This window comes from Scyliorhinus torazame, chromosome 19, assembly GCF_047496885.1.
Source record: "Scyliorhinus torazame isolate Kashiwa2021f chromosome 19, sScyTor2.1, whole genome shotgun sequence".
In the NCBI taxonomy this organism is placed as follows: domain Eukaryota; kingdom Metazoa; phylum Chordata; class Chondrichthyes; order Carcharhiniformes; family Scyliorhinidae; genus Scyliorhinus; species Scyliorhinus torazame.
The window spans coordinates 52,781,591-52,796,295 of record NC_092725.1 but is presented as its reverse complement, the minus strand read 5'-3'; the positions used below and the strand labels follow the sequence as shown (position 1 = coordinate 52,796,295).

General features: G+C 48.8%; 1 protein-coding gene across 4 annotated transcripts in view; it reads right to left on the bottom strand.

Annotated features, from left to right (window-relative positions):
• Positions 1 to 14,705, bottom strand: part of LOC140396128 (UPF0606 protein KIAA1549) — a 347,260-nt gene that overhangs the window by 74,340 nt on the left and 258,215 nt on the right. For all 4 annotated transcript variants that reach the window (XM_072484278.1, XM_072484281.1, XM_072484279.1 and 1 more), the window contains one exon: positions 5,992 to 6,169. In XM_072484278.1, coding sequence (XP_072340379.1) covers positions 5,992 to 6,169 — 178 coding nt within the window. The remainder of the gene's footprint in view (positions 1 to 5,991; positions 6,170 to 14,705) is intronic.

The following is a 14,705-nucleotide window of genomic DNA, read 5'->3' as shown; positions in this document are numbered from 1 at the left end:
GTACCAGGATTGATTTTTTAAAATAAAGTTTACAAATATCAGGAGCTTATATTAATGTACATTGTAAGGAGGCAGTGTCCTTTCTTGTAAGGCTGCCTTAATTTTCCAATTAAACTTATCGTGGCTAGTAGTTAGCAGCTTTAGGAAATAGGTAAATGTCATGCCCTACAGCAGTGGGCATACTTCTAATGTTGAGACAAGGCAAATTCTTGCGGCATGAGCGTGGAAGGTTTATTCCCTATCTAACCGTGCAATACTTAACCTAGAATGCTTGGTGCTGAAGCAGGGTGTTATATTTCAATTCCCTGGCATCAACATTCTGTGGGAAAATATGCACATTAAAAATTCACAGGAAGAAAAACAAAAACTAATTTACTACCTTCGTGTGTGGGCAAGCGGGTGGAGAAATGACTCATGGCTAGAAAACAGCATTCCATCAGCAATGTCACTTCAGAGAAATTTTGTCCAGGGTGTGTGCGGGAGTGTGTAGGCGGGTGGGAAAAGGTACGAGAGGCCTGGGTGCCCAGCACCTGGGGCTGGGATGTACACGTGGGAAGAATAAGGCTTTGTACTTGACATTGTTTGGGTCTCAGGCAAAGACGACAGAATGAGATTGTGAGACTTCAGCTCAGTGATGTGGGAACATTTGGCACATAGATTTATGAAAGGCCAGGTACCCAGTGTAGGATGCTACTTAAGTTTAGGGATCACCCATTTCTAGCTTTAAGCTTGGACTTGAATTTATCTCATTGTTTAACATGTTCTGGAGTTTGCAGTGATAGTTCCTTCGACAGCATCTTCCAAATCTGCGACCTCTATCAACAAGAAGGAAGAATCACCTCCAACATAGAACATAGAACATAGAAAATACAGCACAGAACAGGCCCTTCGGCCCACGATGTTGTGCCGAACCTTTGTCCTAGATTAATCATAGATTATCATTGAATCTACAGTGCAGAAGGAGGCCATTTGGCCCCCTGAGTCTGCACCAGCTCTTGGAAAGAGCACCCTACCCAAACTCAACACCTCCACCCAACACCAAGGGCAATTTGGACATTAAGGGCAATTTATCATTGGCCAATTCACCTAACCCGCACATCTTTGGACTGTGGGAGGAAACCGGAGCACCCGGAGGAAACCCACGCAGACACGGGGAGGACGTGCAGACTCCGCACAGACAATGACCCAAGCCGAAATCGAACCTGGGACCATGGATCTGTGAAGCAATTGTGCTATCCACAATGCTACCGTGCTGCCCTTAAGAACAAATAAATCTACACTATATAATTTTCCCGTAATCCATGTACCTATCCAACAGCTGCTTGAAGGTCACTAATGTTTCCGACTCAACTACTTCCACAGGCAGTGCATTCCATGCCCCCACTACTCTCTGGGTAAAGAACCTACCTCTGATATCCCTCCTATATCTTCCACCTTTCACCTTAAATTTATGTCCCCTTGTAATGGTGTGTTCCACCTGGGGAAAAAGTCTCTGACTGTCTACTCTATCTATTCCCCTGATCATCTTATAAACCTCTATCAAGTCGCCCCTCATCCTTCTCCGCTCTAATGAGAAAAGGCCTAGCACCCTCAACCTTTCCTCGTAAGACCTACTCTCCATTCCAGGCAACATTCTGGTAAATCTTCTTTGCACCTTTTCCAGAGCTTCCACATCCTTCCTAAAATGAGGCGACCAGAACTGTACACAGTACTCCAAATGTGGCCTTACCAAAGTTTTGTACAGCTGCATCATCACCTCACGGCTCTTAAATTCAATCCCTCTGTTAATGAACGCGAGCACACCATAGGCCTTCTTCACAGCTCTATCCACTTGAGTGGCAACTTTCAAAGATGTATGAACATAGACCCCAAGGTCTCTCTGCTCCTCCACAATGCCAAGAACTCTACCGTTAACCCTGTATTCCGCATTCATATTTGTCCTTCCAAAATGGACAACCTCACACTTTTCAGGGTTAAACTCCATCTGCCACTTCTCAGCCCAGCTCTGCATCCTATCTATGTCTCTTTGCAGCCGACAACAGCCCTCCTTACTATCCACAACTCCACCAATCTTCGTATCGTCTGCAAATTTACTGACCCACCCTTCAACTCCCTCATCCAAGTCATTAATGAAAATCACAAACAGCAGAGGACCCAGAACTGATCCCTGCGGTACACCACTGGTAACTGGGATCCAGGCTGAATATTTGCCATCCACCACCACTCTCTGACTTCTATCGGTTAGCCAGTTCGTTATCCAACTGGCCAAATTTCCCACTATCCCATGCCTCCTTACTTTGTGCAGAAGCCTACCATGGGGAACTTTATCAAATGCCTTACTAAAATCCATGTACACTACATCCACTGCTTTACCTTCATCCACATGCTTGGTCACCTCCTCAAAGAATTCAATAAGATTTGTAAGGCAAGACCTACCCCTCACAAATCCGTGCTGACTATCCCTAATCAAGCAGTGTCTTTCCAGATGCTCAGAAATCCTATCCTTCAGTACCCTTTCCATTACTTTGCCTACCACCGAAGTAAGACTAACTGGCCTGTAATTCCCAGGGTTATCCCTAGTTCCTTTTTTGAACAGGGGCACGACATTCGCCACTCTCCAATCCCCTGGTACCACCCCTGTTGACAGTGAGGACGAAAAGATAATTGCCAACGGCTCTGCAATTTCATCTCTTGCTTCCCATAGAATCCTTGGATATAACCCGTCAGGCCCGGGGGACTTGTCTATCCTCAAGTTTTTCAAAATGCCCAACACATCTTCCTTCCTAACAAGTATTTCCTCGAGCTTACCAATCTGTTTCACACTGTCCTCTCCAACAATATCGCCCCTCTCATTTGTAAATACAGAAGAAAAGTACTCATTCAAGACCTCGCCTATCTCTTCAGACTCAATACACAATCTCCCGCTACTGTCCTTGATCGGACCTACCCTCGCTCTAGTCATTCTCATATTTCTCACATATGTGTAAAAGGCCTTGGGGTTTTCCTTGATCCTACCCGCCAAAGATTGTTTATGCCCTCTCTTAGCTCTCCTAATCCCTTTCTTCAGTTCCCTCCTGGCTATCTTGTATCCCTCCAATGCCCTGTCTGAACCTCGTTTCCTCAGCCTTACATAAGTCACCTTTTTCCTCTTAACAAGACATTCAACCTCTCTTGTCAACCATGGTTCCCTCACTCGACCATCTCTTCCCTGCCTGACAGGGACATACATATCAAGGACACGTAGCACCTGTTCCTTGAACAAGTTCCACATTTCACTTGTGTCCTTCCCTGCCAGCCTATGTTCCCAACTTATGCACTTCAATTCTTGTCTGACAACATCGTATTTACCCTTCCCCCAATTGTAAACCTTGCCCTGTTGCACGTACCTATCCCTCTCCATTACTAAAGTGAAAGTCACAGAATTGTGGTCACTATCTCCAAAATGCTCCCCCACTAACAAATCTATCACTTGCCCTGGTTCATTACCCAGTACTAAATCCAATATTGCCCCTCCTCTGGTTGGACAATCTACATACTGTGTTAGAAAAGCTTCCTGGACACACTGCACAAACACCACCCCATCCAAACTATTTGATCTAAAGAGTTTCCACTCAATATTTGGGAAGTTAAAGTCACCCATGACTACCACCCTATGACTTCTGCACCTTTCCAAAATCTGTTTCCCAATCTGTTCCTCCACATCTCTGCTACTATTGGGGGGCCTATAGAAAACTCCTAACAAGGTGACTGCTCCTTTCCTATTTCTGACTTCAACCCATACTACCTCAATAGGGTGATACTCCTCGAACTGCCTTTCTGCAGCTGTTATACTATCTCTAATTAATAATGCCACCCCCCCCACCTCTTTTACCACCCTCCCTAATCTTATTGAAACATCTATAACCAGGGACCTCCAACAACCATTTCTGCCCCTCTTCTATCCAAGTTTCCGTGATGGCCACCACATCGTAGTCCCAAGTACCGATCCATGCCTTAAGTTCACCCACCTTATTCCTGATGCTTCTTGCGTTGAAGTATACACACTTCAACCCATCTCCGTGCCTGCAAATACTCTCCTTTGTCAGTGTTCCCTTCCCCACTGCCTCATTACATGCTTTGGCGTCCTGAATATCGGCTACCTTAGTTGCTGGACTACAAATCCGGTTCCCATTCCCCTGCCAAATTAGTTTAAACCCTCCCGAAGAGTACTAGCAAACCTCCCTCCCAGGATATTGGTGCCCCTCTGGTTCAGATGCAACCCGTCCTGCTTGTACAGGTCCCACCTTCCCCAGAATGCGCTCCAATTATCCAAATACCTGAAGCCCTCCCTCCTACACCATTCCTGCAGCCACGTGTTCAACTGCACTCTCTCCCTATTCCTAGCCTCACTATCACGTGGCACCGGCAACAAACCAGAGATGACAACTCTGTCTGTCCTGACTTTCAACTTCCAGCCTAACTCCCTAAACTTGTTTATTACCTCCACACCCCTTTTCCTACCTATGTCGTTGGTACCAATGTGCACCACGACTTCTGGCTGCTCCCCCTCCCCCTTAAGGATCCTGAAGACACGATCCGAGACATCCCTGGCCCTGGCACCCGGGAGGCAACATACCTTCCGGGAGTCTCGCTCGCGACCACAGAATCTCCTATCTATTCCCCTAACCATTGAATCTCCTACAACTATTGCTTTTCTATTCTCCCCCCTTCCCTTCTGAGCCCCAGAGCCAGACTCAGTGCCAGAGACCTGGCCGCTAGGGCCTTCCCCCGGTAGGTCATCCCCCCCAACAGCATCCAAAACGGTATACTTGTTTTGAAGGGGAACGGCCACGAGGGATCCCTGCACTGTCTGCCTGTTTGTTTTCAAACACCACCCTGACTTGGAACTATATCGTTGTTCCTTCACTGTTGCTGGGTTAATATCTTGGAATTCCCTTCCTAACAGCACTTCCATGTATTCCTGCAACACATGGACTGCACCAGTTCAAGAGGCAGCACATCAGCACCTCCTCAAGAACAATTAGGAATTCAACATAAATGCTGGCCTATCCAGTAACATCCACAAACCCATGAACAAGTATAAAGTATCAAGATATTTGCATTGTCTGCTTGAACAACATGCTCTGGTAACTGATAACTTTGGATAGAAAGGTTTCACCCAATTTCTTTCTTTCTTCTCTTTGCACCCCCACCACATCTGCTGCAAAAGTTATCTCCTTTCCTTGCTTATGGCTCTTTTGGTGCCCTCTGGTAGCTTTCCATTGATCCATAAGCCCCAATATCAACATGCTAACTAACTTATCCAACTCTTGCGTGCACACTTAATTGTGAGATAATGCATTTTGGAAGAAGGAATAGGGAGAGGCAATGCAGGCTTAATGGCACAGTTCTAAAAGGTGTGTAGAGGAAGTGGATCTGGGAGTGCATGTACATGGATTTTTAAAAGTGGCAGGACATATTGAGAAGATAATTAACAAAGCATACATGGTCTTGAGTTACATAAATAGAGCTTTGAGTACAAAGGCAGGGCAGCTTTGCTGAACCTTTATAAAGCTCTGATTAGACAACAAAAGCATTAATCCAGGGACAGAGCAGGGAAATGGACTGACTGGGTTACGCGACAGAGCTAGCGTGGACTCATGTGCCGAAAGTCCTTCTTCCTGCCACAAAATGACCCATTGAGTTTAGTAGTGTAATTCAGCACATCTTTCCCTCCCTAACTGAGGTGTGCTAAGGTCACCTGTAGAATCTTACCACATTTCCAAATGAGCTCAACTTACTGAAAGACGAATGGCTAAATCTAGTCTGCATTATTCACTTCCTTACTGATTGATTAAGAAGCCTGGGGTTTTTGATTTTTAACTGCATGAGGTACAATCTGAACTGTGCATTGAAAAAATTTGCGTTGATCAGTGCTGTCAATTCACTCATCTGCTACACACAGTACCCTACCCATCAGACATTTGCAAGATAAAGTCAAGGTATACTTACGTTGTGCCAGTGCACCTTGTATACGATAGCCTAGAACAATTGCCGCTCTTTGTATGTCCACCTTGTTGATAAGGTTGGCAGCTTCATTTGCATCAAGGCGCTCTCCGTTCTGCTTCTCCACGAAATAAATCAGCTCTGTTGGGTTCCCATCACCAGTGACCTTGGTGATATTCACGACCTACAAATGAACAGCAATTACACGAAGTCTATATAAAAAGTTAGGATTTCAAACATGTGTTGCCAAAACCAAGCGAAGTGTTTACTGGTGCTATTAATAGCTCTGCAGCATAGTAGTTTGGACTGACGCCAATTAATTGAGTGCATGGGGCGGGGTGGGAGGCACGAAGCATCACATTGAGTGGAGCAATTAGAGACCCAGCAACACAGTGGGAGGAGGAAAGAAAGGCCTGGCAGTACATTTGGTGAGGAGGCAAAACAAAGGGACCGACAGTAAATTTGGTGCAAGGAGGAACATCTGTCAGTAGATTGGGGTTGAGGAATTATTAGACACTGCAATGCACTTTGTGTGTGTGTGTGTGTGTGGGGGGGGGGGGGGGGGGAAGGAAGGGGAAACAGTGTAAGGGTGCCAAGAAAAAGACGCCTCACAGTAAACCAGCTGTGGTGGAAAATCAGGGCCCAACAGTACATTGAAAGCTGGGTGTTGGACTGAGAGAAATCATGGGCCTGGGTGCCTCTCCTATTTCCAGGGTTCTTATTCCTCCCCTCCCTTTAACACTCCCCTCGATCACGTATAACATTTCATCCCCTTTCAAGATTAATTAAACAATCACAGGACGGTCCGAGTAAATTGACTCCCCCCATTGTTGGTACCTGGTTATAAATATAAAATATAGGGTGTGATACTCCGAGCCGGGCCGGAGAATCGCCGCAACCGCGCCCCGACGTCAGCGCCTGATTCTCCGAGGTGCGGAGAATCGGCGCCATTTGCGCCAGCGGGGGGCCGCTGGAATTGGCGGGGCTGCCGATTCTCCGGCCCGAATGGGCCGAGCAGAAAAAGCAGAGTCCCGCCGGCGCCGTTCACCCCTGGGCCGCTGCCGGCGGGAAATCTGCACGAAGGGTCGGGGGGGCGGCCTGTGGGGTGGGGAAAAGTGCTCCTTCACTGGGGGGGGGGGGGCCCTCCAATGGGCTCTGGCCCGCGATCGGTGCCCACCGATTGGCGGGCCGGCCTCTCCTCCCCCCCCCCCCCCCCAGGGCCTACTTTGTTGTGCGGCCGGCCCCTGAACCCCCACGCCATGTTGCGTAGGGGCCGGCGCATTGAAGAAGTCCCCCGCGCATGTGTGGGTTGGCGTGGCCCAAGTGCGCATGCGCGGGTTGGCGCGGCACCCATTTGGCGCCGGGAAGGGAGGCTGGAGTGGCATGAACTGCTCCAGCGCCGTGCTGGCCCCGTGTGGGGCACAGAATTGATCGTCCCCGCGGCCATTTCGCGCCATCGTGAAACGTGACGGCGTTCACGATGGCGCGAACACTTAGTCTCCATTTTGGAGAATCGCCCCCATTATGACCCACACTACATGTATAAACAGCAACAACAATATAATGCCGTGCTACTTTGTGCGCTCCCCATAGGTGATCCAACCATAACTATTAAACAAAAATCAGAGTACGCATTTTATTTTAACAGTATCGTGCAATATTGTTGATTTGACAATGGAAAATATCCCATTAGTCATTTACAACCATGCCTTTGTTCCCTTAATCCAAGTCCCTTAAATAAATTGCCAAAAGCACTGATCCCTATGGCACACCACTCGTTACAACTTGTCAACCAGAGAATGACCCATAAATTTAAAGAATGGTAGATTAGGAAATGTTGATGTACAAAGGGACCTAGGTGTCCTTTTACACCAATCATTGAAAGCACGCATGCAAGTGCAGCAAGCTGTTAGGAAAGCATGTGATCTGTTAGCCTTCATTGGAAGAGGACTTGAACACAGGAGCAAGGCTGTCTTATTGCAGCTGTACAGGACCTTGGTGAGGCCACATCTGGAGTAATGTGTGCAGTTTTGGTCTCCTTATCTAACAAAGGCTATACTTCCCATAGAGGGAGTTCACCAGACTTATTCCTAGGATGTCAGGTTAGTCGAACAAAGAGAAATTGGGTCGACTGGACCTGCATTCATTGGAATTTAGAAGAAGGTGAGGGTATCTAATTGAAAAGTATAACATTTTGACAGGTCTGGACAGACGAGATGCAGGGATGGGGTGGGGGTTAGAACAAGGGGTCACAGTCTCACAATTTGTGGCAGGCCATTTAGGACCAAGACGAGGAGAAATTTCTTCACTGAAGATAGTGAACCTGCGGAATTCTCTACCACACTCGATTGTGGACTCCAAGTTACTGAATATGTTTGAGAAGGCAATTGTCAGACAGATTTCTAGACTCTAAAGGTATCAAGGGGTTTGGGAAATGATGTGTTGGGTACTCTGCTATACAGACGAACCAACACGGTTGCGAATGGTACAACTCGGTTTTATTACTATCATTTATTTACAGTGGTAAACTGGTTACTGAGGTTCGATCATAACCCTAGAATCTGTGGACCTATTCCTAATACTAGCTTGTAGTGGCACTCAGCACATGGTGGATGTCTGAGTGGCTTGCTATGAGCTCTGTGCCCTGAGCTGTCTCCTGCTGGAATGCTCAGGAAGTGTTGTGTTCCCCGTTTTGTACTGTGTATGCTCTTGCCTGTGATTGGCTGTGGTGTTGTGTGTGTGTTGATTGGTCCGTTGATCTGTCCATCAGTATGTATGTATGTTTGTGCTATGATGTTTACCTGAATATCATGACATCCACCCTTTTTTACAAGAACATGTGCCTATGTGGTTATAAATAGAGATGTGTACTGAGTGCAGCTAAATGTGTGTGTGTGCAATATCTACAGCATGTACATGGGGCTAAACTATAAACAAGGGGCGATGTCGGGTGCGACATAACAACGAGGTTGTACCATAAAGAAAGAACGGGGAAATGTTGAATGACAAAACGAACTCCTGTAACGACAAGGAAGAACAGAAACATATTAACACAGTGGTATTATGAGTTCAAAGTACAAACAGGCTCATAAGTCCAGTCTAGTAGGTGGGTGACGAATTTGGGGTGACCGCCTCAAAGGTGGGTCTGGATCCACCGGCTGAGGAATGGGCCTGGCCACGGGCGACGACGGAAGGGGCATGGTGGCAGGAAGCTCCACAAAGTCGATATCAGGAACGACAGGAGGGCGCGGTGTTGGTGTAAGTTCCCGTAGCGAGCGTGGAAGTAGGCGAAGAGCCCGGCGATTGCGCCTACAAATGGATCCATCAGGCATACGAACCAGGAACAGGCGGGGAGCCACGCGTCGGAGAACTTCGGCAGGTGCTGACCAGCCACCTTCTGGTAGGTGGATGCGGACGTCATCTCCAGAGGCCAGGGCGGGAAGATCAGTTGCCCGTGTGTCACATGCCCTCTTCTGGCGAACGCGCTGTTGCATTCTGTGTAGTACCGAAGCACGGTTGGTTGTGGGTACCAGAATGGATGGCACAGTGGTCCTGAGGGCGCGACCCATCAACACTGGGCTGGTGAGAGGCCAGTGGCTAGTGGGGCCGAGCGATAGACCAGCAGGGCTAAGCAGAAATACGGACTGGCATCAGCAGCCTTGCAGAGGAGCCGCTTGACGATGTGAACGTCCTTCTCCGCCTTTCCATTGGACTGGGGATGCAGAGGGCTGGACGTCACGTGTGTGAAGCCATATGAAGCAACAAAGGACAACCATTCCTGGCTGGCAAAACAGGGCCCATTGTCCGACATGACAGTAATCGGAATGCCGTGGCGAGCGAAGGTGTCTTTACAGTCCCTTATGACAGCGGACGATGTCAAATTATGCAGGCGTATGACCTCTGGATAGTTGGAAAAGTAATCAATGACGATTACATAGTCCCTGCCAAGCGCGTGAAAAAGGTCCACACCCACCTTCGCCCAGGGGGACGTCACCAGCTCATGGAGCTGAAGCGTCTCAGGAGGTTGCACCGGTTGAAACCTTTGGCAGGTGGGGCAGCTGAGCACCATATTGGCAATGTCATCACTGATGCCCGGCCGGTTTACCGCCTCTCGGGCCCTCCGTCTGCACTTCTTGACCCCCAGATGGCCTTTGTATAGTTGGTCGAGGACCAGCTTGTGCATGCTGTGCGGAATCACAATCCTGTCCAGCTTTAGAAGGACACCATCAATGACGGCCAAGTCGTCTCGGACATTGTAGAACTGTGGGCACTGTCCTTTGAGCCACCCTCCCGTCATGTGGCGCATCACCCGTTGTAGAAGGGGGGTCAGCCGCAGTCTCCCGGCGAATACGGGCCAGACTGGAGTCGTCAGCTGGCAGATTTGCCGATGTGAAGGCCATCTGCGCTTCGACCTGACAGACGAACCCCTTCGAATCGGGGGTGTGTGCTCACTGCTCTGGATAGGGCATCCGCAATGATAAGGACCTTTCCCGGGGTGTAGAACCAGTTGGAAGTCATACCTCCTGAGTTTAAGTAGGATGCGCTGGAGGCGAGGGGTCATCTCGTTCAGGTCCTTATTTATGATGCTGACCAGGGGGCGATGGTCAGTCTCAACGGTAAACTGGGGGAGACCATACACGTAATCATGGAACTTGTCTATTCCGGTTAGCAAACCCAGGCACTCCTTTTCGATCCGCGCGTAGCGCTGTTCTGTAGGGGTCATGGCCCACGAGGCATAAGCGACCGGAGCCCATGACGCAGTGTCATCCCGCTGTAGGAGTACCACCACAATGCCGGACTGGCTGGCATCAGTCGAAATTTTGGTGTCACGAGATGTGTCGAAAAACGCCAATACCGGGGCTGTAGTGAGCTTAATTTTGAGCTCCTCCCATTCCTTCTGGTGTGTGGGCAGCCACTGGAACTCCGTGGACTTCTTGACGAGGTGGCGCAGAGCCGTCGTGTGGGAGGCAAGGTTGGGAATGAACTTCCCCAGGAAGTTGACCATGCCTAGGAAGCGTAGCACTGCTTGCTTATCTGCCGGCTGCGGCATGGCTGTAATGGCGCTCACCTTGTCTGCATCCGGACGGATCCCTGACCGGGAAATGTGGTCCCCCAGGAACTTCAGCTCGGTTTGACCGAAAGAACACTTGGCTCGGTTGAGGCGCAGGCCGTTTTCCCATATGCGCGCAAAGACGCGCTGGAGACGATTGATATGCTCCTGTGGTGTGGTGGACCAGATGATGACGTCGTCTACATAGACGTGCACCCCTTCGATGCCCTCCATCATCTGCTCCATGATCCTGTGAAAGACCTCGGATGGCGAGATGATGCCAAATGGCATTCTGTTATAGCAGAACCTGCCGAAAGGGGTGTTGAAGGTGCACAGTTTTCGGCTGGATTGATCCAGTTGGATCTGCCAAAAACCCTTCGACGCATCCAGTTTTGTGAAGATTTTAGCCCGGGCCATTTCGCTCGTGATCTCTTTCCGTTTGGGTACGGGGTAGTGTTCTCTCATTATGTTGTTGTTCAGGTGTTTCGGGCTAATGCAGATCCGGAGTTCGCCAGAGGGCTTAACACACACCATGGAGCTGACCCATGACGTGGGCCCCGTGACCCAGGATAGCACCCCTTGGTCCTGGAGATCCTGCAGCTGCTGCTTGAGGCGGTCTTTGAGTGGCGCTGGGACCCTGCGAGGTGCGTGAATGACCGGGGTGGCTTCCGGTTTAAGCCGAATTCTGTAGGTGTAGGGCAGTGTTCCCATGCCCTCAAATGCCTCCTGGTTGTGAGCGAGGAGCGATTGGAGCTGTGCCCTTAATTCTGCATCCGGGAAGTCAGATGTGCCTTCTGGAGACAGAGCGTGTACTCGTTGCAGGAGGTGGAGAACCTTGCATGCCTGTGCGCCTAGCAGGGAGTCCTTTGATGATCCGACTATTTCGAATGAGAGTGTGGCCGTGTGTGTGTTGTGTGTCACCTGGAGCTGGCAGGATCCCATAGCTGGGATAACATTCCCATTGTAGTCGACCATCTTGCAACGGGATGGCCGAATTGGTGGTCTGACCTTCATGGCGTAGAAGGCTGACCATGCTGAGGTTGGCGGAGGCGCCAGTGTCCAGACGGAATGTTATCGGTGATCGGTTGACCATTAGGGTGGCACACCATTCATCACCCGGATTGACAGTGTTCACTTGCAACAGCTGGTGGGTCCTGGCTGGAGACATCCGGTTCCCATCAATGACCGCAACACGGAAGGCGTCCCAGTCGTCTGCGTCACTGGTCTGGATATCGTCTGGGCACAACTCGTAGTAAGGAGGCTGAATCGTCCGCACATCCCTGCGAGGTTGTCGGAATTGGGGAACATTGGCAGGTTGAGCGGGCAGCATAGAGGCACATCTTGCCACAGCACACATTGTCGGTTTCTTGCGGGACATTGCCGCTTTAAATGTGCGGCTCCGCAGTTGCCGCACGTCGTGTCATCATGGCGTTCGTTGCGCCACCGCGCATGCGCAGTTCGGTCCTGCGTCGAGCGCGCCTGCGCATCACGTCCCTCAGTGTCAACGTCGTTTTTGGCGCGCACAAACGCGGGAGGCCTCGAAAAGCGGGCGAAATGGCCGCCCTTGTCCAGGCCGCAGGCCGGGAGGAACTCGATCGCCTGGACCCATTCGGCCTCGTAAGATGCCTGCCTCGCCGATCCGGCCACGTAGGACCCCTGCCACGCCGATTCGGCCGCCTGAAATTGGGAATAGCGGCTAGTCGCGTTTTCGTGCAGGACACAGGCTTCGATTGCGGAGACTAGGGTGAGGCCTTTAATTTTTAAGAGCTGCTGGCGTAGGGTGCCTGAGGTGACCCCAAAAATGATCTGGTCCCGAATCATGGAATCGGAGGTGGTGTCGTAACCACAGGACTGCGCGAATATACGGAGATGCGTAAGGAACGATTGAAAGGGCTCATCCTTACCCTGCAGGCGCTGCTGGAAGAGATACTCTTGTTGACCTCGACGTTGAAGTGTTGGTCGAGTTTGAGAAGGACCGTCTTGTACTTGGTCTTGTCCTCACCTTCCGCGAACACCAGGGAGTTGTAGACATGGATGGCGTGTTGACCTGTCATGGAGAGGAGGATGGCGATCTTTCTGGTGTCAGAAGCGCTCTCCTTTTCGTTGGCTTCCAGGAAGTGCTGAAAGCGCTGTTTGAACAGCTTCCAATTAACGCCGAAGTTCCCAGCGACTTGTAGCGGCTGCGGTGTGCTGACGATGTCCATGGCGCAGGATGGCAGATTCCGGAGGACTCGTAGGTAGGTCCCACAGTTACTCCTGGTACTATGATATGTTGGGTACTCTGCTATACAGACGAACCAACACGGTTGCGAATGGTACAACTCAGTTTTATTACTATCATTTATTTACAGTGGTAAACTGGTTACTGAGGTTCGATCATAACCCTAGAATCTGTGGACCTATTCCTAATACTAGCTTGTAGTGGCACTCAGCACATGGTGGATGTCTGAGTGGCTTGCTATGAGCTCTGTGCCCTGAGCTGTCTCCTGCTGGAATGCTCAGGAAGTGTTGTGTTCCCCGTTTTGTACTGTGTATGCTCTTGCCTGTGGTGTTGTGTGTGTGTTGATTGGTCCGTTGATCTGTCCATCAGTATGTTTGTGCTATGATGTTTACCTGAATATCATGACAGGAAAAATGCAGGAGTATGGCGTTGAGATAAAGGATCAGTCATGATCATAGTGAATTCTAATAAATTGGTCAAACATAATTTCCCTTTCACAAAATCATGTTGATTCCGCTTGATTACCTTGAATTTATCCAAGTGCTGCTATAACATCTTTGATAATAGCTAACATTTTCCCTATGACAGATGAACTATGAGCCTATAGTTTCCTGCTTACTGTCTCCCTCCCTTTTTAAATGAAGGAGTTATCTTTGCTATTTTTCAACCTAATGGAACCTTTCCCTAATCTAGGGAATTTTGGAAAATTAAAACCAACGCATCAACCACTTGCCACTTCTTTTAAGATACAAAGATGGTCGATCAGGACTCAGGGACTTGTCAGTCTGCAATTCCAACAATTTGCTCTGTACTACTTCCCTGGTGATTGTAATTTTCTTAAGTTCTTCTCTTCCTTCCATTTCCTTATTCACAGCTTCTTCTGGGATGTTAATGAAGACTGATGGAAAATACCTGTTGTTCATCCGCCATCTATTTATTTTCCATTATGAATTGCCCAGATTCATTTTCTATAGAATCAACACTCACTTTGTTAACTGATCTTTTTAAAGAATTATAGAAGCCTCTTCTAGTTTTTCCCACCTTCTTAATCTTCTAGTCATTCTTTATGGTTTTCATATACTGTCCAATCTTCTGCAGTTATTTAAAAAGAAGAGTTAACAAAGTGAGTTTTTGCTACATTAGGAACGGAATTTAACTTTGATAAAGGTGAATACGAAAGAGAAAATGTTGGAAAATCTCAGCAGGTCTGGCAGCATCTGGAGGGAGAGAAAAGGGTTAATGTTTCGAGTCCGATGACTCTTTGTCAAAGCTAACGGTCAGAGAAAGTGGGAAATATTTATACTGTGGAGTGAGAATGAAAGATGAGTCATAGCCACAGAAACCCAGGAAAACCAGGGGCTGATGGCCACAGAAACCAAGGGGAAAGAGTGCTAATAGCAGTCCCCAGAGAGAACAAAAGATGTGAAAGGTCAAACAGCAGAGAAACTA